We start from the raw sequence: 27,281 nt of genomic DNA, 5'->3' as shown, positions 1-27,281 counted from the left end.
TGGAGATAATTCCAATTTTATTCAGCTGGTCTTTATGCCCAGTAATTGCATACAATTAGGTTTACAAATACAAAAAAAAATCTCTTTTACATAAACATATTTGTGTTTTACTTTTACATGTCCTTTTAGAACAGAGTAATTTTTTTCTTCAGTATCCAGCTAAATAATTCTGGCAAGAACTGCAGGATTATTCAGAAAACAAAAGGTAGCAAGTAACTATCTAAAAAAAAATGTACATGATAATTATACATCAGCAAATATATGTATTCAATATAAGCAGTGGTACTGAGCAGTGTAATAGCACTGTAGGCTTCATGTCAACTTTACATTGAGATCAAGAGATGAGATCACTGGTATAACTAATCTTCAGCTTCAGGCTCATCATAGCCTAAATGAGATGCAATTGGAAAGTGAGCCCAGTAAACTTTGGCCATTTCATTAGTCTTGTCATAGGCAGCCAGTCTACGCAATTCTTCCACCCATCCATAGAAATCAGAAGCCGTCATGCTCCAGTTTGGCATAGCTCTCTTCTCCCGACTCTCAGCTATAAAAGAAATCACATGACAGTTAAATCAAATTTTGTGCACGTTTATACTTTACATTTCAACTTCCTACTGGAAGACATTTACAGCAGCCTATTACACTATGGTAGCATGGGTTACATATAATAAGGAACACTTTTTAAACTGGTTGAAATCACAAAACTAAAACAAAATTCCCATGAGTGGGTATCATTACTTTTATTAAAAACTCTCCGTTCTGAGCCGAGGAAGCCCTCTAGCACACCAAGTCTTATACGTTTGGGTTTAAGATCATGCCTGGTTTCCTACTATGCCCAGTAACTCTAGCATTTTAAAGGGATTAAAATCTAAACCACTTGAAAAAGCTAAGGTCCTAGAAAACATAGGGATGAGATTGTATCCCGTCAATGCACATGATAGCTCCTGTATCTTTTTATATATTCCTTCCTATACGGACTCAGTATCAGCAATGTGAACTTATCCTCACATACTAGCTTGGAATTATGCTTGCTTGAGTCTGTGCAGAGCAGACAGAGGACGCTTTGGATAGTGCTGGGGTGATTGAAAGGAGGCTTGAGACACTTTTGCTGGATATAATCAAAGTTTATGTACTCAACATCACATTTTCAGCAGGAGCTGTTAGTGAATTTGCCAGAAGGCTGAAAGACATTACATAAAATAAACTTGTTTGTAGAGTACAAAAAGAAAGGTAACTATTGCTGTAGTTGCACAACTAGGTTCACTAGACAAGCATATATTGTTTGATTGTTTTAATGCATGTTTTATGTTTGATAAATAAAATGTTATTTTAACTTTTACTTCTAAAAAACGTGGCTGGTGACACATTGTAGAACAAAATACTGTATATTTATATAATCTTATTGTAATGTCACAATCACCACTAACTAGCTAAAGTAGATCAAGGTGTGCTAAAATACCTAGTAGCTATTTTATATGTTTGTATCCTATTCAAGAAAGTCCCAGAGACAACAGGAAGAGAGTGGAAATCATTTAAAAGTAGGATGACATTTTCTTTTAGTTATCACCAGAACAGGGTCACTCCTGGAAGACTTCCCTATTATTGATCTGCTAACAGCAGTATAATTTTGGACTTTCCCTCAATCTGTCTTGAAGACTTTATTGCAGCTTTTTGTCTGTCGAGTAAAGGGTTTGCCTTTATTATCAATAATTGAGCAATCCTGCCAATATGGAATTATTAATTCAGAATCTCTTTGGGTATATCAGTTTAGAAAGTATCACTGCAAAAAAAAAACTTCTTTTGATAGGGAACCCTTTCATCTAGACTGAAAGTTCAGCAGTTTATTCCCTCCTTTCCACATACTCCTGTCGTTCCTGGCAAGCCTGGAGACAACATCATCATGAGAATAACACCTCCTGGCATACTTTGCCTTTTTCCTTCTTGCAGCGTTCAAGGATTGCAATAGCAGCCCATAGACTTTTCTTATTGCTTAGACTTCTATTTAACCTTGTAAAGTAGGGATGCACTGATACCGAGTATTTTCACGAATATGAGTACTTGTGCAAAATATGCTCCTGATACTCAAACCGATACTTTGCAATGCGATGTGTGTCTATACAAAAAGTATAGAAAAAAAATACGCCAAGAAGAGCATACGATTTGAACAGGAATGCAATTCCTGTCCAAATCACCTGCGGTTTCCCCACTGCTGCAGTGTGAACCCAGGCTTGTCATAGCCTACGTTCACACAGGAGCAGTGCGGTAAATCTCCATGCACTGATCCCATGCTGAGCAGGGAGTGGAGGAGGGCATGTAGGGATGTATACTGTACACTGATAAACGTACATATTCGCCAGTACACCCTGGATCTCCAATATGGTCCATAGAGATTTTTATTGCAAAACGATTACGTCACAAAAGAAAGTGCAACATTTCAGAGCTGCGCAGGACCCCTTCGTCAGGCTTGTGATAAAGGTGCAACAGTGACTATACAGAATATATATACATTAAGCACAAATCAAAACCAAGAACACATCACTACCCCCATCCTCTGATTTCTCATGACGTCACAATCCCAACAAATAGTACAAAATATAGTTACAAATAGTCTCAGTGCTGTGTGTACAGTATAAACCTCCAAGTGCTAAAAATGACCTTATGCCAAGCGCAGCAGTTGTGGTACTAATATATGTTGCTGATCGGGCCACTAGCCAGATCGGTGGGTGGCCACCAATCCGGGTGTGCCTCGAGTGGTGCATGTGCACACAGCTACTTAACAGCAGGACACCGGCCGTCATCATGGAAACACATGACGTCACTCAGCTTGTCTGTTCAGGGGCAGACTCAACTCCTAAGAGGGAGCTGAACACCAGGGACAGTGCAGAAAAAAAATGGATTTGAAATCCCCACAGCTTTCTCGCCACTCCTTGCAGGGATGACTGTACAGGCTAAATGACATTTGATTGATCAGCATCAACTGCAGCACTGCCATGGCTTATTCTCCTCTCCTACAGCTGAGAATCCGGAGGTTTCCACCACCACTCCTGTGTTAACTTGGGCTACGACAAGTGTCTGGTTGCAGTTAAAAAGATACTAGACACTTCCTGTCTAGTAAGGTGTACCCAGGACATAAAGTGACAGGAAATTGCTCTATAACAGAGCCTCCGACAGCAGTAAAACCTAAGAGTTTTGATCCTTCCCTACTAAAAAATTAAAAATGGGATTTTTAATGAACCTGTAAATTCCATATCTTGGAGTATGGTACAGGCTTAGGTGATTGGACACTGGCAAACGTTTTCCTGTGAAATGCTCTCCAGTTTTTCAAACCCCACCCAGTTTGCAAGGCTTCAGTTTTTCAGCAAGCAGTAAGGAGATCACAGAGGAAAGATGGGAGGAACCTGTTTACTGTAGTTAGAGGGTATGAAATATACAGATGCATCATTATTTCTAATATCATAATCATACAGCATAAGACGCAGGAATTGATTCTTAAACCATGTGAGGTTACTATGCCATAAATTCAAGGATGGGCAACAAAAATGGCCAAAGCAATGACAAAAGACCCATAGAAAAAAAACAAGGAAGAGTCAACAGACCTGAACAGACAGTTGATAGCAGAAGTACCTTGTAGCCAAAGGAAGCATCAGCAGAGTCTCAAATAGCCACCCAACAAAAAAACATTTTTGAAAGGGTCAACAGAAAAAAGGTGGTGGTTGTGCCATTTGCGAGGAAATAAACCCTAGAAAAGGCTGCAACCCCCCCCCCCCCTCATGTGGGTGACAGAGATCAGAGGAATCAAATAGAGGAACTGCCCTGTCAGGAATGGAAGAGGGGTCAGTTTGAAAGGGAATATATGGCAGGCAGCCATAGATGGCAGCCCTGAACCCATCCATATAGTGGATTGCAATCGGTTGACATGCGGCAGGACATGGGAAGGGAGAATGACTTTCCCACAGAAGATAAGGAGCCTCAGGGAAGAAAGGAAGACTGGCTTTCAGAATACTTTTGACCCATGTGGCAAAAAGTCCAAAGTGGGAAGAGATAAAATAAGCTCGCTTGCCATGAACTTGTTTCAGTTTTGCTCTGCAGCTCCCTGGCATTCATGTAAAATTGGCCCTTGCTATAGAGCTGCCCAATCGCTTTTACAGAACTTGCGTGTATGATCTCCTCTGAACAATGCAAACATGGGAACCCCTAGCTCTGAGCATTTCCTGTTTCAAAACTGTGATAATCCTGGCTGGAAAGCTGCCTGCACAGTGTACCAATCACAGTCTGTGCTTCATTGGCTGGAACAGAAGGCGGGGGAGACATTAGGGGCCTAACAGATCCTGAAGTCTTCATAAAGAGTACCTGCCTATCACCTGCCCAAGGCAATTCATAGGGGCTTAAAATAAATAAAAATAAAAAAGGTGCAATCAGAAATCAGTTCAAAGGCTTGACATGTTTGGTATCAATTTACTTGACACCACCTCATCTTTTATTTTGCACAATATATTTGAGGATTAAATGGTGCTTAAGTGCACCAAAATTAATTTAAGTGTATTTTTTCTGTAAAGATTTGGTAAATGGATGCACAAATATTTATTTTACAGGACCACCACATTCAGAAAATATAATATTCTGGTGGTATAAAGTGATTTTGTAGCTAAAAATGTTTATTTTAATATGTATGATTTGCATGATAAAAATTGCTCCAGAGGGTTAGTGATCCAGGACAGGTAGGCAGATCAAGACATAAGGGAGCCACAGGTGCAGTGTACAGCCTCCCATTGCATTGAATGTCTGTATGCTGCTATATGACTGTATGTACTCAGGGATGTATGCCCATGGGCATGCTCCAGTATAAGCCCTCATAGCAGCGTAAAGCCATTCATTGCAAAAGGAGTCTGTATGCTGCACCTGTGGCTTCTTTACCCTGGATATTTATGCATGCTTCATGCGTACTGTGTGCATGAAGACTTAGAATGTAGATATAAAGTATATCTATAGGATGGCAAAAGACAATATTAGTGACTTTCTAAAATATTAACACCAAAAGCATTAGCAAGCTTTTTTTTTGTAACATAATAAAAAAAAGTAATATTTTGCTCAGCGCTATTGCAGGCCTCCTTAAAGAGTGCAATGCCCCATCTTGTGGAGAGAGTGTGTAATTGCATGTCACTAAAAGGGCAAAATGTAAATTATGTTTTAGACAGTAATATATTCTACATAGTAAAATATATTACTAAGGAAGAAGACACAATTTAGCTATTTCATATAATAAAATTGTAGTACTGTAAGATGTCAGTCACTCCTATTATCATATAAATCTTATGATAGGAAATAATGCAAGCATGACTATGACAACTTTTTTTTTATCCTGGAAAAGTCCTTTAACGAGAATAATTTTAAGAGTGGAATACTTAGTATTATCTTCCTAAATTATTAAACATTTCCTTGTAAGTATTCTAATTACCATTCACAGGCTTGACACTGCTGAATTATTTATGATTATTACTACTAAGTACCAAGAGAGCTGAAATGTTGATAGAACTATTTACTTTTGGCATCAATACTTATTGATCTGGAACAAGTATGTAAATCAGGGTTTCTGATTTAATTTGCTACATATTCAGTTTGCAACAGGTTATTAAAGCACTGGCCCCCGCTACCCAACGATCCCCTGCTTTGATAGCTAGTGGGGGATCTTTTCCCCACCCCAACCACCCATACCCCCCACTAGCTGTCAAATAAAAAAATAAAAACCATGGCCGTGTGGGGCTCTGCCCATCTAGCCGTGTCACTCCTCTGTGAATGAAAAACATTAGCGGTTGTTAAGTTGTAGTACTCAATGAACTACCACTGCACTTTAGAGCGCTGTGGTAGTTCATTCATTCTTCCTGTCAGTATATCTGCTTGCTTGTACATCTGCATCTGCAGGAGACATGCATGGCACCAGCGAACTGCTGATCACTGGTGCAATGCTTTACAGGCTCCTGCAGACAAAAATAATAAATGCACATTTTTTTTTACCTGCAATAAAATGTGCATTTATTATATTCTATCAAAAGGTGAACTTATCCTTTAAGGGCTAATTCACACCAGCAGCTGTGTTACAACGCAGTGGCTGGTGTGCAGTGCAGCAGGATTGCTACAGTGCCAATGCACTGTTCTCGGCGCATCACAGTTCCTTTTTTTTTTTACTTTATTGAAATGTCACAGAGACAATTCATTAAGTTCAATTGAGGGCCACATGGTGTGAATATGTGGATTGCCTCACACTGCACTGGAAAAAAGTATTGTGCACTGTACTTTTTTTTTTTTATCAGTGCACACCACTGCAATGCAGTAGTGTGACTGGGCTAGAATAGCCATCCAATACAGTTCCACCGCATATGGGGTTAATATACCCTTTAAAAAAATAGACTGGGGCTGCAGCTGTTTTTAGGAAGTCATAACTCTGCCTCCTAATACTGTACATATTGCTCAATATCATTGGTCTAAGCAATTGCTACCCTTTACAGAGTACATGTGATATAACACTTCAGAACAGCATATATGAGTATGTAAGGGTGAGTGGGGATTATTAGTGCTCTGTCCCTTTTTTCCCCCAATTGTGAGTTTTATTTGGTGTGCAAGGGGTGATGGATAAATGTAACAGACTGCAGAAAAGATTTAAAATCTTTAACAACTTATTCAATAACCACTTGCCTACCAGGCACTTATACCCCCTTCCTTACCAGGCCAATTTTCAGCTTTCAGCGCTGCCGCACTTTGATTGACAATTGCGCGGTCATGCAACATTGTACCCATATGAAATTTTGATCATTTTTTCCTCACAAATAGAGCTTTCTTTTGGTGGTATTTACTCCCCGCTGGGCACTTTACTTTTTGCGCTATAAATAAAAAAGTGCAAAAAATTTGAAAAAAAAAAAAAAGTTTCTTTGTTTCTATTATAAAATTTTTCAAACAGGCATTTTTTCTCCTTCACTGATGTGCGTTGATGAGGCAGCACTGATGGGCACTGATAGGCAGCACTAAAGGGCACTGATAGGCAGTACTAATGAGGTGTCACGGATAGGTGGCACTGATAGACAGCACTAATGAGGTGTCAGGGATAGGCGGCACTGATAGGTGACACTGATGATGGGTACTGATAGACGGCACTGACTGGCATCACTGCTGGGCACTGACTGGCGGCACTGACTGGCACAACCCCTGGGCACTGACTGGTGGCACTGACTGGCAGCACTGCTGGGCTGCACTGGTGGGTGGCACTGGTGGGCAGCACTGGTGGGTGGGCACAGGTGGGTGGGCACAGGTGGGTGGCACTGCTGGGCACATGTAGGTGGCACTTCTGGGCACAGGTAGGTGGCACTGCAGAGTGGCACAGGTGGGTGCACTGCTGGGCACAGGTGGGTGATCTGCTGGGCACAGGTGGGCGGAGCTATAGGGCGCACTGCTGGGCACAGGTGGGCGGAACTTGCGGGTGGCACTGCTGGGCACCGATCATCAGGGCACTGATCATCAGTGCCCTGATGATCGGTGCCGATCCCCGCTCTGACAACTGCCGGTTCTCGGCAGTACTTTCCTCACGATCTGACAGCGTGAGGAAAGTGCAGCCGAGAATCGGCACTTGCATTTCCCTCTGATCAGCGTGTCATTGGACACCGCTGATCAGGTGGTAAAAGGCCGCTGTGATTGGCCTTTTACCACATCACGTGATCAGCTGTGTCCGTAGGACACAGCGATCACGGAGATCGCCGGGTGCGCGCCCCCTGGGGCGTGCAGGAGAGCGCGTTCTGGGAGGACGTCATATGACGTCCACCCAGAACTGGCCGGCCGCAGTGAAGCCGTCATTTGGCTATCTGCGGTCGGCAGGTAGTTAAACATGCATATTGAGTGAAAAGAGGATTATGCAAATTAAGCTCTATAAGCAGCCAATGCTAACTACATAGAAGACTAAGTTCACACTATTGTGGTTTCTTTGTGACACATTGCATTTGAATGGGCCACTGTACCTGCGAAAACCACAGAGGAAAAAAAGGGTCCCTGCACCTATTCTAAAATTTAGGCGCAGAAAAACTGCATAGTCCTTTGCATTTCCCATTACGTGGAAATGAGCCATGATCTCCAATGCGTGGGATTGCCATTAAGAATTAATGGCACCCCCACGTCTGCTAACAGCAGTGCATTTTTTGCTGCGGGTGCAGAAAAGTGTGCAATTTACAAGCTCTCTTGCACTCGCAATAGTGTGAATGTTGCCTAAAACAATAGGATTACAGAGGGCAGAAAAAAAATGTTAATAAAACACACTTAAAATATATACATACCCTTAATTCATTATTATAAGGCTGTCATGTTTTTACTACTGTCTATCATTGCATTGGAACGATTTAAACTTTTTTCAACCACAGAACAAGGGGGCACAGGCAGCAATAAAAACATGACAATTTATGTAAAAGAACATTTTGATTGGAGCGGTGGTTTAATGCCATAGTCATACCTGCACTTTGACTTGCCACTTTTTTTTTTTTTAAAGCCTAAGTTTGAATTAATGCCCTGCTAATAAACAATAAAAAGTAGTCAGTAAAAAAAAACAAAACGTTAAACATCAACAGTCAATTCACTGTGAGATTGCTTAGTTCCACCCGATGCATTTCATCAGAATGACGCCATCTGGAGACCTGCGTGTATGACCTTTGTAATGAGATTCAGTTAATAGTGGTGAGCAAATACTCCTAAGGGCTTAGTGGAGGTGCATCACTTATAAGTTTATAACGTCATGCAATCCACTGAAAAGGCCTTTTTTTTGGCAAGGTGGGACTATGAGGACTGATCATATATTTTTTGCACATATATTTGAGTGTTTCACACACAGGTGTATGTTGGCGCTAGATATTTTTTATTTGATTGATGTCTAACTTTATTTTTCACTGCATATTTATGATTACTTTTTATTATTGTTTACATCACTAGCACATCACTTATTCACGTTTATTTTAAAGGTGTATACCACACTGTGCTTGCAGCTACAATTGGGGCTGTTGCGTGATATTATTTTTCACATATAAAACTAAAGTTTAAATGATTTTTTTAATTTTAATTAGCACATGGGATTGTACTTTCATTCAGTGCCAAGTTCCCCTTGTGCTGCTGGCTGCTCTTGTTTAAATCCAAAGTCCTCTGCTCCCCCATTATCCTCCGGTGCGGCAGGGGTTAATATGACCGGCTGGACATGTCACAGCTGCTTGTCAAGACCACCTTTTCCACCACTCTCCTAGCTTATAGTTATACTATAGCTTCCTCTAAATGGAGGAGGGGGTGGATAAATGACAGGTCCGCCTCGTCCATTTACAGAGAGGGGGGGCCATAGTCAGTTCTTTTTACCAGTGCCTATGACACATCCAGTTGACTATAATAACCTCCCGTAGCACCAGACGATTACAGGCTTAGCTTAACAAAGGCTTTAAGCCCTGCATCTAGATTTGCAAAAACCATATGTAATACCTCAAAACCAGACCACCAATTAGTGTTTAACAATATGAAGCACTTTTCATAACAAATTTTCCCCAAAAGTCATAATTGCTCCAAAGCACTTACCTTTGTTTCTCATGACAGCACCCAAACCTGCAGAAAAAAAAAATAGAACACCAACGTTACTCAACTGTACTCGAAATCAAATGTTATTTTTATTACAATACAAAGAAAACAAAATATAATTTTAAAATTATGGCAATTATATTCACCAGTAAATTTCAACAACAATTTTGATATACCTATGTTTAAAGTACATGTGGGTCTCTCACTCCAGCAGGATCCTACCTACCTTGTTGGATGTCTGCAAGCTTTGCGTTACCTGCATTCTGGGTGATAAAAAAACAAACAAAAAAACCACCAGAGTTGAGCTACCAGTGCCTGTAAACTGACACCTTGGCATTAGATTTTTACTGACCAGGCTGTAGACAAAGCAGCCCTCAGACAAGGAAAGTACAGACCTGCTAGATGGGGGACTGACATATATATATATTGAGCGGGCTAGTGAGGGAGGATGGGGAAAACTGTTAGCAAACAAGAGGTTTAACAAAAGAAAAAAGTTAAAGAGAAAGTCTGAGACAAATCCTGTCCATGGAAAAGCTGTTATTGAATTGAAACCAGAAGCAGGGATTGTTAGGCGAGTGCTCAGATGTTTAGTATTGTTGTCCAGATCTTTTGGGTGTTTACACACACACACACAAAGACTGCTGAAGTATATATGTCCCTTTGTTATCTCACATGCACCATACCAGATAACTAAAGCTGGCCACAGATGGATCAAAATTCACCCAATAAGCAGGGACCACCCGAATTTCGATACATTTATGGCCGTTCACGTTTGTAAGATGTCGATCTAATGATCAACGTCTCATGAACGGGCAAGCTTGTTGGAAAATGCTTGTTGAATAAATGCTGCAGAGCTGATCAGCTTGCTGGCTGTTTCTAAAAATGTACCCATGGATGCCCAGCTTTAGTCTGTGATGGATACGTGTGTGTGTTGGACACTTTGCTGTATGTTAGTAAGCAAGTTTAATTATTGCAATAGAGTTTATATGCAGCTCTTGCTATATTAGTTAACCCTGTCCCTTCTGCTATGGGATTCCTAAACCTGCGCAAGGCTCAATAACCAGTATAGGCTGGAGCCAGGTTAGGCATCCAACAGCCACTTCTGGTAGTTCGAGGTCTGGTTGCATGACAGATTAGAAGCTACTATGAACTAAGACAGAGTACTGTACATAGGCTGACTCTGGGTTCTAGTGCCCCTCCACTGTTTCTGCTGGTGAAAGCTGCATTCTAGGTTGGTTGGAAAATGGCTGAAGGGTCTCCTCATCATCACAGATCTTGTCTTCTGGTCTCCAGCACCAAGATGGACACTACATCATGATCATCCTTAGGGGCCCCTACAACTAAACTTTATTGCAACATTCATTAGGAGGTGTATCTATTAACCACTTCCCGCCTGGCCTATAGTAAAATGATGGCCAGACGAGCCCCTTGTCCCTCCAGGAGGGCGTCATATTACATCCTTCCCAGATCACGCTTGCGTGTGCCCGCAGGGCCTCGCTGCGGTGAGATCTGTCACCAGATGTGTACCTCGGAGAGCAGAAGTAGAAGCTGTTTGTGCAGAAAGTCCAAAGAGCTGTTCAATTTGTATCGCCCGGCACATGTAGTTCTGGGCGTCGGGCAGATGGTTAAAAAAAAAACGAAAAAAAAAATGCAAACTCAAAAAACTACTTGCCCTCCAGAGGATTTACCCCCCTTCCTGACCAGGCCTCTTTTTGCTACTCCTCTCTGCACTACTTCAACTGATAATTGCGCGGTCATTCAATGTTGTACCCAAACGAAATTTACGTCCTTTTTTCACACAAATAGAGCTTTCTTTCTATGGTATTTGATCATATGTGCGCTTTTTATTTTTTGCGCTATAAACAAAAAAGACCCAAAATTTTGAAGAAAAACAATATTTTTTACTTTCGGCTATAAAAAATATATAGTAAACTCAAAGTTAGTTTAAATTGAAGACAAAATGTATTCTGCTACATGTTTTTGCTAAAAAAAAAATCCCAATCAGTGTATATTGATTGCTTTGTGTGAAAGTTATAGTGTCTACAAACTATGGTATAGATACTGCAATTTACGCCTTCTTTTTGCTATACAGCGCTGCACTAGTTTAACTGACAATTGCGTGGTTATGCAATACGGTACATAAATGAAATTTGTCCTTTTTTCACACAAATAGAGCTTTTTTTGATGGTATTTGATCACCTGTGCGCTTTTTATTTTTGGCGCTATAAACAAAAAAGTTTTGAATTTTTTTTTTTTAAACGATATTTTCTAATTTCTGTCATAAAAAATATCCAAATAACTAACATTTCATCATAAATTTAGGCCAAAATGTATGCTACATGTTTTTGGTTAAAAAATCCCAATAGGTGTATATGTGAAAGTTATACAATCTATAAACTATGGTATAGATAATGGAATTTACACAGCTTTTACTTTCTCACTGCCCAACACATTTCTTGAGGTGCTAAAATACTAGGATAGTACAAACACCCTCAAATGACCCCTTTTCGGAAAGTAGACACCCTAAGCTATCTGCTGAGATACATATTGAGTCCATGGAAGATTTTTTTTTTTTCCACCAGTTTTTGGAACATGACAAACTTTTTTTTTTTTTTTACACAAAGTTGTCATTTAAATTATTTATTTCTCACACAAGCCATGGGTATATGTGGAATTACACCCCAAAATACATTCTGTTTACTTCTACCGAGTATGGGAATACCACATGTGAAAATTTTTGGGGGCCTAGCCACATACAGGTGCCTGAAATCCAATGACCACTTTGAAAGCATGAAGGTGCGCAACTTCCTCATTTCTTTTTCTCACTACATATCACAGTTTTAGAGGCCCTGAAATGCCAGGATAGCACCCCCCCAAATGAGCCCTTTATAAAAAGTAGACACCCCAAGGAATTTAAAAAGAGGCATGGTGAGTATTGTGCAGATCTCATTTTTTCTCACAAGATTTTGAAATATAAAAAAAGAAAATTAAAAAAAAAGTGTTTTTTTCTTTCTCCATTTTAAAAAAAACTTGTGGCAACAAACAATATCTGCAAAATACTCACCATGCTTATCAAATTCCTTGGGGTGTCTACTTTCCAAAAAGGGGTCATGGGGGGGGGGTTCAGGGCCTCTGAAACTGTGATAGGTAGTCAGGAAGTGTAATGAGGAAATAAAGCCCTTTAAAAGCCTAAAGGTGCTTATTGGATTTTGGGGTCCTGTACTTGGCTAGACTGCCAAAAAGTCTCTCACATGGTACCCCCATACTCGGGAGAAGTAGTAGAATGTATTTTGGGGAGTAATTCCACATATACTCATGGCATGTGTGAGCAATAAATCATTTAAGTGACAATTTTGTGTTAAAAAAAAACAAAACTTTTTTTTGTCCTTTTCCAAAAACTTGTGGTAAAAAAAAAGAAATTCTTCTATCAATTCAACATGTCTCGCAGCAAATAGTTTGGGGTGTCTACTTTCCAAAAAGGGGTCGTTTTGGAGGGTGGGGGCATTTTATGCCCAGCATTAGAAGTTTATGTCACACATCACTCACTTCTAACCACTGACCTCTAACCATCTGAAGATCAAGCCTTTCTAACACTTTTTGTTCACATGAAAAAAATCTATTTTTGCTAGGAAATTAATTTAAACCCCCAAACAATATATTTTTTTTAAGCAAACACCTTAGTGAATAAAATGGTGGGTGCTGCAATTTTTCAAGTCACATAGTACTCGCGCAGCGATTTTTCAAACGCAAATGTTTTTTAAAAAATACAATTTTTGTTACTGTTAATGCACAAAAACACATTATATTGGCCAATTATTTGGTAACATATAAAAGATGATGGTATGCCGAGTAAATAGATACCAAACATGACATGCTTTAAAACTGCGCATGCCCCGTGCAATGGTGACAAACTGCATACGTTTTTAATATCCATAGGCAGCGCTTTAAAATCCTTTAAAAGCTATCTTTTTAGATTTACAGAGGAGGTCTAGTGCTAGAATTATTGCCCTTGATCTGACGTTCACGGCGATACCTGACATGCATTGTGCAACTGCTGTTTACACAAAGGCACTGGATCAACACTCGAGCACGCAGGTGTGCACGCGCAGAGGGGTGAGGGTGATTTTTTTTTTTCTTTTAAGTTATTTTGATTTTTTAAAATTATTTTTACACTGTCCCTTTAATTTTTTTATCACTTTTAATGCTATCACAGGGAATGCAAATATCCCCTATAACTTCAATGGGCATTGGCATATATTCATTTTTGAGAAATCTGGGGTCTATCAGACTCTAGATATCTCCTCTGCCCTTACATTATCTAATCTCACCAAGATCGGTGTGATCAGATGCTTTCCCAATTTTCAAATGGCGCTGTTTATATCCTGCAAAACTGAAGTGATGAAATGCTCATAGCTTCCGATTTCTTAAGACTATAGAGATGATTGGAACCATTCTGGTCTCCAATCAGCTCTACAGTCAGATGGCAGAAACACCAGCTGCATTTTCAGGTTACCCCGATGACACAGGACTGCCAGAGAAGGCCATGGAAGGCTGCGGGGAGGGGGGCATTGTCTCTCGCTGCTTGCAAAAGCAATCCTGCAACTAATTAGTCACTAGGATTGCTTTTACATGAAAGCAAATCGCCGGCTGAAAAAAAAACTATACCAGGATGATTGCCTGCAGCTGTAGGCATCATACTGGTATAACCATTCAAAGTCCAGTGATGTACTAGTATGTCACTGGTCCTTGTTGGGTATATATGCCATGTTCTTTTTTTTTTTTTGTATGCACCCTGTGGGCTGAATGAAAAAAAAAAAAGCGAAGGAATCTCTGCCAGAAAAAGTGTGTGGTATGTCCACTATTAGAATATACCGCCCTGCATCCACCCACTTCTAAATGGTGGGCACACATTAGGTCACACGGTGCCACATGTGCCAATTCCAAGATTGTAAATAGTGGCATGCTTGAATAAAAATTGTCCACGTATAAGCGGTACCCCATATGGAAAAAGGATGACACCAAGTCCCAAACTATCTTGCCACTACTCCCCATATAGTCTGGGCATCCCGAGCAGTGTGCCAAACTGACAGGGAGAGCTGCATTGTATACAATGCATTCCTCCTCCCTGTTGGTGTTTTCCGGTAATCACCGGGCGCCAGGGGGGGGGGGGGTAATCACCGGCCGGGACCCGGTGATTGACTCCTGGGGCCATGATCAGCAGCGCAGGTAGGGCGGTTGCGGTGTGTCCCCTACTTGGAAATGCAGGATCACGTTTATATACGTGATCCTGCACACAGGAGCCGCCTTGCCATAGTATATGTACTGTGGGCAGTCCCTTAGTGGTTAAACCTTTAGCCCTGCTCCAGGCAAGCAGCAAAGCTCACAGGCAGGTGTAGGCATTTGAGCAGCAGCACTGCTGCCGATGTGTGAATCAGCATTTAAAGTTTGACATGTTGGATATCCATTTACTCTGTGCAACCTCATCTTTTATATTTTACCAAGAAAAAAGAATGGGTGATTTATTGCTGCCCTAAAATTAAGTTATTTTTTTCACTGGAATTGTGCGTTTCCTAGACCTTTGTGGTAATATCATGTACATATGCAGGCTTTGCAGCCCCCTCATTTGGATTCAGATTTAAAATAGCCAATAATTCACTAACATAAATCAAGAATGCAGGATAGAGGATCATTTATAAGACTTCACTTTCTGCGCCAATGATTCATTAAGTATTGTTGCTAGGAGGCAAAATATCATTTTGAAAAAAATGGAAGTTCTCATATCCACATCACAGGCTTAAACTGGGTGTTATCCTATACCAATTCTCTGGAGCCAAAACTCCAGCAGAAGTACAGTACTGAGACGAAGATACGCAATTATACCTTATGGCCACACCCCTTGTTGGTTTGGTGTATGTCCAAAATTGCAACGCAAGATGTGAGCACTGAAACTGATAAACGTAGAGATACAAGCACAGTTTGGCTATTTAAGATGTCTAATGCTTTGTAGTTTCAACAGTGGACCTGTTAATTGATTGCCACTACTCCCTATGAATCTGAATATAGATTTTCCTAATTGCCAAGCCCTGCTTTTTCCAAACAAGTCCCAGCATGCTTTGCAACACACGTTGGCTCAGTACAATTGAAGAACCACAGGTTAGTCCAGGGTCTTTCTTTTTTTTTTTTTTATAGCTCCAATACTGTATACGAATTTTAAACATAGACAAGGCTGTAAAACCATTTTAAAAGAAGGCATTAAAGTTGTATACAACAGCAGTCGATTATGTAATAATATACACTTGTATGCATACTATGTATAGAATTCATTTAATAATTGATCTCTTATTCCATGTTTAGGGGGTCAATAGTGCATGAAAAGGGTCATCAAAAAGCCTTCCCTGGTTATGTTTTTTTAACTTGGATTACAAATATTTTGCTTGTATCACTTGCCATATCCACGTCACTAAAGGCAAGCTTTATCAAAGCTGAAAAGTCCAAGGGTTATAAATATGGAATGTGCAAGATGTGTCAGAGTAAAAATAATTCCTAATATGGCTACAATCACCTCAAGCATGAGTCAAATTGAAGAATTCAATACTACAGAAGGCAGATATGGTAAAGAATGCATGTCACCTGACCGTACAATACCATGTCAGGAAAATATTTGTGTTATTACCTGGGTGTCTGGTGCAAGTGTGACATTTCTCTCAAGGAGGGAACTGTAGTACAGCTAAAAAAATACCGTAAACGTTCAGCGATCATTAACGGTCTTAATTAAACAATTTCTTCCCAACTCCTACAACTGACAAAACAGACTATTGATGAGAAGCAGTCTGTCAACAAAAAACATGCTGAGACACAAAGCTCATCTCATGGGAGCGACATCCTCCTAAGACGATGACAGTTAACCTTCAGCCAAAGACACTGTATGCATTCTAAATCATGCAATGTCAGAATTGATAAAACAAAAAGGGCTTTTCTTACATAATACATTTAGCAACAAAATGTGATTAAAAGACTGAAGTGTGTGTATATATAGCTATATACACATAATATGTGTGTGCATGTATGTGTATGTACAGTGAAGGAAATAAGTATTTGATCCCCTGATGATTTTGAACGTTTGCCCACTCACAAAGAAATGATCAGTCTAAAAATCGAATGGTAGGTGTATTGTAACACTGAGAGACAGAATAGCAACAAAAAATTCAAAAGAAATACATGTGTAACAAATTATGCACTGATTTACATGTTCATGAGGGAAATAAGTATTTGACCCCCTTTACAAAACATGACTTAGTACTTGGTGACAAATCCTTTGCTGGCAATCACAGAGGTCAGACGGTTCCTGTAGTTGGTCACCAGGCTTGCACACATCTCAGGAGGGACTTTGGCCCACTCCTCTTGGCAGATCCTCTCCAAGTCATTAAGGTTTGGTCGCTGACTTTTGGCAACTCGAACTTTCAGCTCGCTCCACAGATTTTCAATCGGATTAAGGTCTGGTGACTGACTAGGCCACTCCAGAACCTTAATGTGCTTCTTCTTGAGCCACTCATTTGTTGCCTTGGCCTGTGCTTTGGGTAATTGTCATGCTGGAACATCCATCCACGACCCATTTTCAACACCCTGACTGAGGGAAGAAGGTTCTCACCCAAGATTTGATGGTACATTGCCCCGTCCATCGTCCCTTTGATGTGGTGCAGTTGTACTGTCCCCTTAGCAGAAAAACACCCCCAAAGCAGAATGTTTCCACCACCATGTTTGACAGATGGGATGGTGTTCTTGGGGTCATAGGCTGCATTCCTCCTCCTCCAAACACGGCGAGTTGAGTTGACGCCAAAGAGCTCGATTTTGGTCTCATCTGATCACAACACTTTCAACCAGTCCTCCTCTGCATTATTCAGATGTTCAGCGGCAAACTTCAGACGGGCCTGGATATGTGCTGTCTTGAGCAGAGGGACCTTGTGGGCACTGCAGGATTTCAATCCTTGTCGGCGTAGTGTGTTACCAATTGTTTTCTTGGTGACTGTGGTCCCCAGCTGCCTGGAGATCATTGTGATGAGAGTATTTTACTAGGGGCAGGGGGTGTGTGCTTCACTGTAAGCACACTGATCGGGACAGCAATTTGAGAATGCTGTGCAAGTGAGCCCCTTCCCCTCAAAGTCTTGCAGCATGGAAACACTTGTGCAACCAGGCAATTGAAAGAATTGCTTGACTGTAAAACGTCCAGGTTGCATACATAGGGACATGTGAGACTGCCAACCAGTGCCAGTTTCAATCATCTGTGGAACTGTCACACAAGAGGTTGGGCTAGTAGGATAAATGCTTGATGCATATCAAAGTGGGATGGAACTGATCTTTAATTTTTGAAGCTGTGTGAGCATGTGAGAAATTAACTGTACAACCCAGTCACTTGATGAAATGTAACATTCCCCCAACTTCTGCAAATGAAGGGAACCTTACAAAACAAGAAAAATTATTGACAGTGATGATGATAGCGTTGCTGGTAACAATGTTCCAGGTCTACAGAACAAGCTGGGAGGGAGGAAACTTCCCTCTTAAAGGTCATGGTAGGGATTGATGAGGTACATTCTCAGTTGCATGTGTCAAGGAGAGCATTGACACCACCCAAATGTGAGATCTCGCACTGATAAATGCTAGAGAGCAGATTATTGTTGTGAGTGGAGTGCCTCCCATGCCTGACACCAACAAAAAGGTTTACTTGTTTTGCAGTTAATTTTGATTTGCTTTATTGAGTCACCAAAGTCTGCGATGAGGTTGTAAAGCAATTGCTTGTACTCAGCCATAGAAGTGGGTTGCACTTAAAGTAGTTCAAATGCAAAATTATAATGCATTATCCGAAGTACGGTAAAAAAAAACAAAAAACAAACTCCATACTACCCAATATACCCACCCCCATCCCAAAGACTTGCCTCGCCGAGTCACTGATCCAATGCTGTTCTGGCTGAAGCCCTGTTCTCCTCCCTTCCTGCTTTCACAGGAGACACTGAAAGCAGTGGAAGTCATAAGCATCTATCAGTCAAACTCATGTAAGGAGGGAGCAGGGTTTAGCAGAATTGTGTCATTCTATGTTTGCATTCAGCCCAGACTGGAAACACTCCCATATGAGTTCCCCCTTAGCAGCTGGCTTGCTGAGGGGACACTAGGAGGAAGAAAGAGCAGCCAGTGTCGGCGGGTGTCCTGCGCTGTTTAGGTAAGTATAACGTGTCATATTTTAAAGCGGAGTTCCACCCCAAAAGGGGAAATTCTGCTTTAAGCCTTTGTCCCGCGCTCCCCATTAAGGATAGGCTTCTTTGGGGAGCGGGTACCCGAATTTGACAGGCACCCACTCCCTAGGCGATCGAAAGCGGAAGTTGTCCTCCTCCCCATAGTCTTCTTGGACACATGACCGGTCCCAGAACACTACAGGGCCATTCACAAAGTGCAGCACTTCTCACGCATGTGCAGTGGGCACCCAGCTGTGAAGCCGCAAGCTGTCACAGCCGGGTGCCCACACTGAAGATGCTGGCGCCGGGAGAGAAGACGGACACCGCTGGACCGAGGGACAGATAAGTGTCTGTATTTTAAAAGTCAGCAGCTACAGTTTTTGTAGTTGCTGACTTTTATTTTTTTTTTTTCAGCTGGAACTCCACTTTAATTAAAAAAAAATACTTTAGAATTACTTTAATTTAGATCACAATGAAACACTAAGAGGATACCTGTAGGCTGAGAACACAAAGGCATGGATAACCATTTGGTTTACTGGCTGGGGTTAAAGCATAAGTTCACCTTTCATAACATGTTATACCCATACTCAGGGTGTAATATGTTACGAATGGACTGGCCTCCGCTTCCTGTTTGACAGCAAGCGGGGGATCTTCTCCCTGCTAGCTGCCTGGTCGCATCACTCATTCACAGTATTCTGTGAATGAGAAGACTACAAGTTTCGACAGCCTTAGCAGCTGTCAGCTTGTAGTTCTCAATGAACTACCATGGCGCTTTGAAGCTCCTTGGTAGTTCATTGAGTCTTCCTGTCAGTATATCTGCTTGCCCAAACATACCGTACGGGCAAGCAGATATACTGACAGGTCTGCAGGAGACCTGCATGGCACCAGCAATCTGCTGATCACTGGTGCAATGCTTTAGATGCCCCAAAATAAATGCACATTTTCATTTTACCTGCAAAAAAATGTGCATTATTTGCAAAAAGGTGAACTTATCCTTTAGGACATGTCCTTCCTGCTTCCTTTGCCAGCTACACTGGTGTCACACTTTCAAAACCCCTTGGTACCTCTGATTCATTGCAGTGTGCTGAAATAAGATAGACTGGTTTCCTTGAAAAGTAAGCCAAAAGATACATACACTGGTAGTTCTTGATTAAGCAACTAGATATCCAAAGACTGTTCCTCTTAGAAATACTTCCATACAGGACATCTCCTAGGCATCCACAGGATTATCTTCTTTTGAACTGGTGTATGAGCAGAGACCCCAAGGATTGCTTGATCTGGGGAAACAGACATGGGATACTAAGCCCATTATCCACAAAACAATAAAAGCACATATCTCTTAGAAGCAAGAGAGGATCACAAATACAAAGATGTTAGTAAACTAACATCTCCAGAGTACTCAGGAGGCACGGAAAAGAGTGCACAACTGGTCAGCCAAAGTTGAGCAATTTCAGGTAGGGGACTGAGTGGTTATGTTAATACTTACAGAAGAGAGTCAAATGGCAGGGAATATTTGTAGCTGTGGAAAAGGTAGAGGAAGTAAACTATGGGGTACATCAGCCCACAAAGAGAAAACCTTACAAATCTACCACATGAACATGAAACCCTAGAGAGACAGGTATCCAGCTCTGGCTGATGTCACTTTAGGGTGCCCAGCAGATATCGACCAGGAAAAGATTGCTACCACCCTGTCCAGATCACAAACTCAGAAAGCAAGGAAATTTGTACAAAGAGTCAAGGAAATCTTTTCAGACCTACCTGGTCTCACAAATGTCTGAACATGACATTATCACAGAACCCTGTGTGAGGGTCCATGCATTACTGTATCGTATCCCAGAAGCCCAAAGGAAGGCCATAGGAAGGAATAAACTCAACATCACTGATGAATCTCAGAGTGAATGGTCAAGCCCAACTGTGTTGGTACCAAATCCCAACGGCACTGCAGTTCTGCAATTACTTCAGAAAACTCAGTGAGATGTCCAAGTATGATTTGTATCTCATTCCCTGGGTGGATGAATTGATAGAGGTTGGGATCAGCCTGAGAATATAACCACACTGGACCGCATCAAGGCATGCTGGCAGATACCCTTGGCCAGGACGGCCAAGGAGAAAACTGCATTCTCTACTTCTGAGGACCAGTTCTAGTACAAGTAAATGCCATTTGGGTTACATTCTGCTCCTTCCACTTTTCAAAGAGCAATGGATAAAATACTATGTCCTTAGTAAAAATTTACATCAGTCTACCTGGATGACATTTTCAGCACCAGTTGGGAGTACCTGAGAAATGTGCAAATGGGGAGGAAAAGGCAAAGAAACAGGTCTGAGCATTCCTGGGCATAGTTGGGTACTACTGATGGTTTGTCCCCAACTTTTGACATCACAATCACGCCACTGACCGGCCTGACAAAGGGCAGAAGTCGATGATGATCCCGTAGAATGCTGAGGCCAATAAACTTTAAACAAAAGACTGTTAAGTCAATAGCCAGTGCTGTTTTGCTCTGGATTTTCATGAGAATTTACCGTACAGATGCCTTGAGTGAGGCTTTGGGTAGAGTACAGTTTCAAGAGGTCATTGGGCAACAACCCGTTGTTTCTCTCAGCAGAAAATGGACAGCCACTGAAACTATGCACTGGTGGAGTGAGCACCTGGCCATAAAATGTGCTGTGGTCGCTTTAGAATACTTTCTGCTTGGCAAGAGATTATAGTTGTTGTCAGACCACACCTTGATGAGACAAAACAAGCATGCCAATGCAAGAATGGTATAGTGGTTTCTGTCTCTCCAGGAATATAGTTTTGTAGTACAGCAAAAACCCAGGAGACAGCATAAAAATCCTGATGTCCGCTCTTGAATTCACTGTATGGTATCTTATGGTGCCTAGACCACCTCAGGATGGAGGTGGGGGAAGATATGTAGAAGACGCCAGGATTGGAAACTGGATGGGTGATACATCTCCCTAGTATTTGGGTTATGGTACCTTTAAAGGCCAGTAGGGGTATTACCTTACCTGCAAAAGGGTTTTTATTCAGAAAATTCCTGGGAGCATACAGAGGGTAGTAAGGAGTTTGTCAGGGAGAGAGCCAGTGATATCCCTCCTGCAGGTAAAGCTTTGAATAGGTGTGATGCTGTATTATGCTGAAGATAAGCAGACTTTGCTTTAGGTTATTGTGTGGATGAGAAGCCACGGTCTCCTTGCTGCTGGAAGTATTGTTAATTTGTTTTGAAAATAAATTAATTAAAGGAACGGTTTCTATTATTACACAGCTGTGCTGGTGACTCCCTTGGTGGGAGTGCGGGGGGGGATGGGAAGAGATATATATTTATCTCACACATACACTATATTTTTTTATTATACACATGCAGTCATCACATGGCAACATACTGTATCTTGTCACTGTCCATTAGGATTGAATTCTGCAGTAATCCTTTCATAAAGCTAAATACCTACAGATAGAATTTATCATCCTTACCTAAATGAATTTGTCTAATGTGGGTGATGCAAGACCTTGTCACTTTCTGGGTCTTTTCCAATGTTCCATTTGCAGAGATGTGCTCTGCTCATGATCCTATGCATAATTCATAAGAAAGGAATCCTTACAACATTTTTGGCTTAAAGTATGAAATGTCAGACTGAAGATCAGTCTGTGTGTCTTCTAGCCTCCCCTACATGTTCTAACCTACTCTAGAAAAATGAAAGGGAGAAGCTGATTGACTGAAAAGAAATTCATAATGTTCTGCAGCCAGACACACCAGTGTCTCACAGGACTATAGGGACAGCACAGTGGTTAAAAAATTGTTAGCATTTCCGCTTGGCAGCCCTAGGGTCGTTGGTTCAAATCCCACCTGCCTGGAGTTTTGCATGTTCTCCCTGTGCCTGCATGGGTTTCCTCTTGGTACTCTGGTTTCCTCCCACAGTCTAAAGACATGCTGGCTACTGTCTAAAGTGGCCCTAGTATGTATGAATGTGAGTTAGGGACCTTAGATTGCACGCTCCTTGAGGATTAGGGACTGATGTGAATGTACAAAATCTATATGTAAATTGATGGTGCTGTATAAGTACCTGTAATAAATAAAAAAATAAATGTCTACACTGCCAGTCAAAATTATAGCAAAGAGTCTGCAGGGGAGTGGGGAAGTACTGAGATCTTGAACAGATGGCATAAACTAGTTTAAAAACTTCAGATTTTTAAAAAACATTTTGGTAATCTAAGCCGATATGGCTAAAATGGTCACTCTCATCAAAACTTCTGAGTTGAAGCAAAAGGGTTGAATCAACTTTTTGAGTCCTATTGCATTAAAAATCCAGTGGCAAAAATTTCCCTGTGATCATTTGTTTATAAACTCAAAGTCACAGCAAAGTGTTCCACTATTGTTGCCCAAATTCCAACTTAGTTGAATATTCTACATTATAAAAACACATCTGTGGCGCATACTACTTCTTTGTGATACCATGTCAATAAATTACCCCTGAGATATCAATTCAGCACAGCACTGACATATCAGTTATTGATGGAGCCCTTTTACCACCGAAAAATTTGTTATTTCTGCACATGCCTCAGCCTCCTTCCTGTCACAAAAAAAACATCCAGGACAGGAGTGCAAAGAAAGCAGAGCATAAAAGTGTATTCTCTCTCGTTACATCACACCTAAAAAGTAAAGTGTGCTGATTATGGAAACCATCCATTTACAGAATCTTTAAGTTTACCCTACACATATTGTTACATACTGTAATACATTCTGAAACCTTTACATAGAACAGTGTTTGACAGGAAAACCCATATCAGATAAACTCTGGAAATAATGCAAATCATAGATATGTGGGCTGAATATTAAAAGTAAGATATGTTAAAGATTTCCACTGTACGTGCATATGACAAAATAAAAACCAACAGCATTTTTGGATACGAATAACCTTAGGCTGGGCATGCACAGTATATTTTTTCTTTCAGAAGATTCAATTAAAAAAACAAAAAACAAAACAGAAACTCAGTTATAATGTAGGTGCTGAGGATCATATCAAGTCAAAGAGAATCCCTTCTAAATTCCATTCACTTCAACATCTGTATTCAAATCTATTATTATTACAGGTACTTATATAGCGCCATCAATTTACGCAGCGCTTTACATATATATTGTACATTCACATCAGTCCCTAACCCTCAAGGGGTGTACAATCTAAAGTCCCTAACATACATTCATACATACACGGGCCAATTTATACAGGATCCAATTAACCTATTAGCATATCTTTGGAGTGTGGGAGGAAAACAGAGGAAACCCACGCAGGCATAGGGAGAACATGGAAACTCCAGGCAGGTGATGCCGTGGTTGGGATTTGAACCAGTGACTCTAGTACTTCCAGGTGGAAGTGCTAACCATTTAGCCACTGTGCTGCCCATTCTATCTATTGGATCTACAATGAATCACACAATTCAGACTATTATACAATATTTGTTTGTTTTTTTTTTTTTCCCCACAAATTAAACAGTCTGTTTAGCTGCTCAGCACTATATAGGACCCAAAGAAATGGTCACAGATTTTCAATCTAATTGTAAAATAATTTTTTGGTATATAGGTTGTTTTTTTTTTTTTTTTTTAGAGAAAGATTTTCAGTGCGAATACTTCTTTGCAACACATGGGAACCACAAAACTATAATTTTCTACAGTTCAAAGTACAAACTACAGGAAACAACTATGAATATAAAAATCCTCCTTCGCAGCCCATAACCCCTAAAGTGCAAGAGGAGTTGCAGCAAGCACCCAACCGTGATCAAATCAGTGTAAAATAAATACAATTAAAACATGATGCTGCGCTACTCAAGAAATAACTTATCAAAAAATCAGACTAAATATAGAAATAAACTCCCCACAGAGCACTAAATACAATCATATGTGAAAATAACACAAAAAATAGTGTCATAAATGCAATAAAAAAACCAATAGATATTGATATAATTAATAGTGAATAAATACAGTGCTTAAGTAAAAAGAAAAATAACTAAATAGTGACCAATAATCATATGTGAAATTATATATAAAGTGCAAAGTCCCAATTGGTGTATAAATCTTCAACAAACTGTGAATCAACCAGTAACCAAAGACAAAGCTCCTCCACCAGCTAGCGTGTGCGCTTACATCAAGCCATGACCCATAAAGGGTCATACACACGTCAAATTAATATGCTCAGCGATTATATCCTTAGTTGTCCCCTCCGTGATGCGTCAAGGAAATCCTCTAATATGGATCAAACACCAACTATAGTCATACACGCTCCAAATAAAAACGCACCCAGTAGTAATACCTCGGATGTCCGTGATGCACCAAAGGAATCCTCTCACATGGGCCACACAACTCTGCCATTTTATGTACTGTTTGGGTCTGTGGACCTGGAGTTTTATGTGAGTAAGCAACTCTGCGGTTATTTTTTAATAAATCTGAGAACATATTACACTATGGGAAGTCCCTCGTGATTTGTTCTCTCATGTGTGACCCATGTAAGAGGATTCCTTTGGTGCATCATGGAGGAGACATCTGAGGTATTACTACTGAGTGAGCTGAGCATATTCATTTGACGCATGTATGACCCTTTAAGGGTCATGGCTGGAGGTAAGCGCACACGTTAGCTGGTGGAGGAGCTTTATCAGTGGTCACTGATTGATTCACAGTTTATTGAAGATTTATGCATTGATTAGGACTTTGCACTTTATATATGATTTCACATATGATTATTGGTCACTATTAGTTAGTTTGCTTTTTTACTTAAGCACTGTATTTATTCACTATTATATCAATATTTATTGATTTGTTCATTATTGTTGCATCTATGACACTATTTTTTGTGTTATTTTTACATATGATTGCATTTAGTGCTCTGTGGGGTGTTTATTTCTATATTTAGTCAGATTTTTCGATAAGTTATTTCTTGAGTTGCGCAGCATCATGTTTTTATTTTACAAGAAACAACTAGTCATTTTAAGTTATACAAGTCTCATTAAAGGATAGTACAGTATATGATACTTGTGACCATTCTGAACACGTGAAAAAGCTACATTTGTTTCAAATTATTTTTTACTTTCCCATGAAAAATTAAGCCAACGCTGGGTTTACATTATGTGGTCCGATATTGGAATTGTGTATATTGTCCACATGTAATCAGATTTTAACTTTCATATTCCAGCATTTTAAGTCACAAAAGGTTAAGATACTTTTATTTAAAAAAAAAAAAAAAAGGCCTTTATAACAGCTTTGCGAAAACTCAAGTTCTTGTAAGAATGTAGGTTCAAAGATCAAGTGAGCTGAACCAAAATCACACATTTAAATGGCCAAATTGAATGTGTTAGAACACATTGCAGGGCTTAGCATATTTGCTAAATCACATTACTTACATTCAAAAATCTATATGAAATCTATTTACTGTTGTGAATCCATGGACATCTCTCTCATGTACAGCAAAAGATCAGAGATAATTGCCAAAACAAGTTCTAATCATACATTTTCTGCTCCCAACTTGTGAACTGTACTTTCTGCAAATATTTTGTGTTCATATAAATACATTTCATAGAACGCTGAACATGAAGCCACCAAACCTAAAAAGGGACATTTCTAAAACTGAAAACTGGCCTTTGCAAAACTGCAAATTGAGATTTTAAAAAGTACACAGTGGTGCAGTTTGAATTGCACTTTATACTGAAAAGCTTTGTAAAAATAAATAAAATCTGCAGAGAATGGTCAGTTCAATTATGTGCAAGGTTTATGAATGTCCATCATTTTTCATAAACGATATCTGTCTGTGAAATGCAGTTTACAAAAGCTTCTAGAATAACTGTAAAATATCAATGTAACAATGCTAAGAATTCTAGTAATGACAGTAGAAATACATACACCAGATTTAGTAATGTGTAATTCAGAAGCAATTTAGAAAAACAAAAGGAAACAGCAGCCTAAAAACAAATGCACTGTTTAGTACTCTGTGTTATGTGTCTGGAAAAATGTCAATGCCAGTAAAGCTTAATAAAGCATGTAACACTAGAGGATTAGTTTTTGCAGAAAAAAAGGCAACATCTTACTAATAGAAGCCAAGCAGATCAGGCAGGTGGCAAAAAGCAACATCACTCTAGAAGGATTCATCATTCTGGATTGGTATCTCAGTGAAGGTTCATGCTATGACACTGTATTATATACTGTAGTGAAATGAACCCTGTCTTGTGCAGAGCAATAAAGAATAGCTTGCACAGGACCGTCAGGCCCCTATGTTTTATCATGTAACACAAGGCTGTGACATTTGTGTTGTAACAGTGACATCTTACAAGACTGTGTTAAAATGTGAGTTTGCTGTGCAAGGAAGCATAGCCTTCTGGATCCTCTGCCATGTACAACAACAATGCATGTTTGATTAACGCAAATACAAAAAAACAAAATGCAGTAAAATGTACACGTAAACACACACACACAAATATATATTTATTGCACAAAGACA

The 27,281-nt window shown here is 40.2% G+C and overlaps 1 protein-coding gene across 1 annotated transcript; it reads right to left on the bottom strand.

Annotated features, from left to right (window-relative positions):
- On the bottom strand, positions 1-27,003 carry LOC149459376 (otospiralin-like). The gene is made up of 3 exons (XM_089681269.1): positions 26,872-27,003; positions 9,583-9,609; positions 1-544 (listed from the first exon to the last, which is right to left on the bottom strand). The coding sequence occupies exons 1-3, from the start codon at positions 26,933-26,935 to the stop codon at positions 360-362; spliced, it is 276 nt and encodes a 91-aa protein (XP_089537395.1). The 5' UTR covers positions 26,936-27,003; the 3' UTR covers positions 1-359.
- Positions 27,004-27,281: the final 278 nt, after the last annotated feature.

The sequence above is a fragment of the Staurois parvus genome, unplaced genomic scaffold (assembly GCF_062004578.1).
Source record: "Staurois parvus isolate SC_StPar_1 unplaced genomic scaffold, SC_StPar_1.0 ptg000262l, whole genome shotgun sequence".
Classification (NCBI taxonomy): Eukaryota; Metazoa; Chordata; class Amphibia; order Anura; family Ranidae; genus Staurois; species Staurois parvus.
Note: the sequence above shows the minus strand (reverse complement) of the source record. Positions and strands in the feature narration are given on the sequence as shown.

Coding starts and splice junctions, on each gene's coding strand:
- LOC149459376 (XM_089681269.1), bottom strand. CDS start 26,935: ATGATGAATCCTTCTAGAGTGATGTTGCTTTTTGCCACCTGCCTGATC. Junction 9,610..26,871: donor GATCTGCTTGGCTTCTATTA/GTAAGATGTTGC, acceptor TTTTTTCTGCAG/GTTTGGGTGCTGTCATGAGA. Junction 545..9,582: donor TGCTGTCATGAGAAACAAAG/GTAAGTGCTTTG, acceptor TTTCTTTTATAG/CTGAGAGTCGGGAGAAGAGA.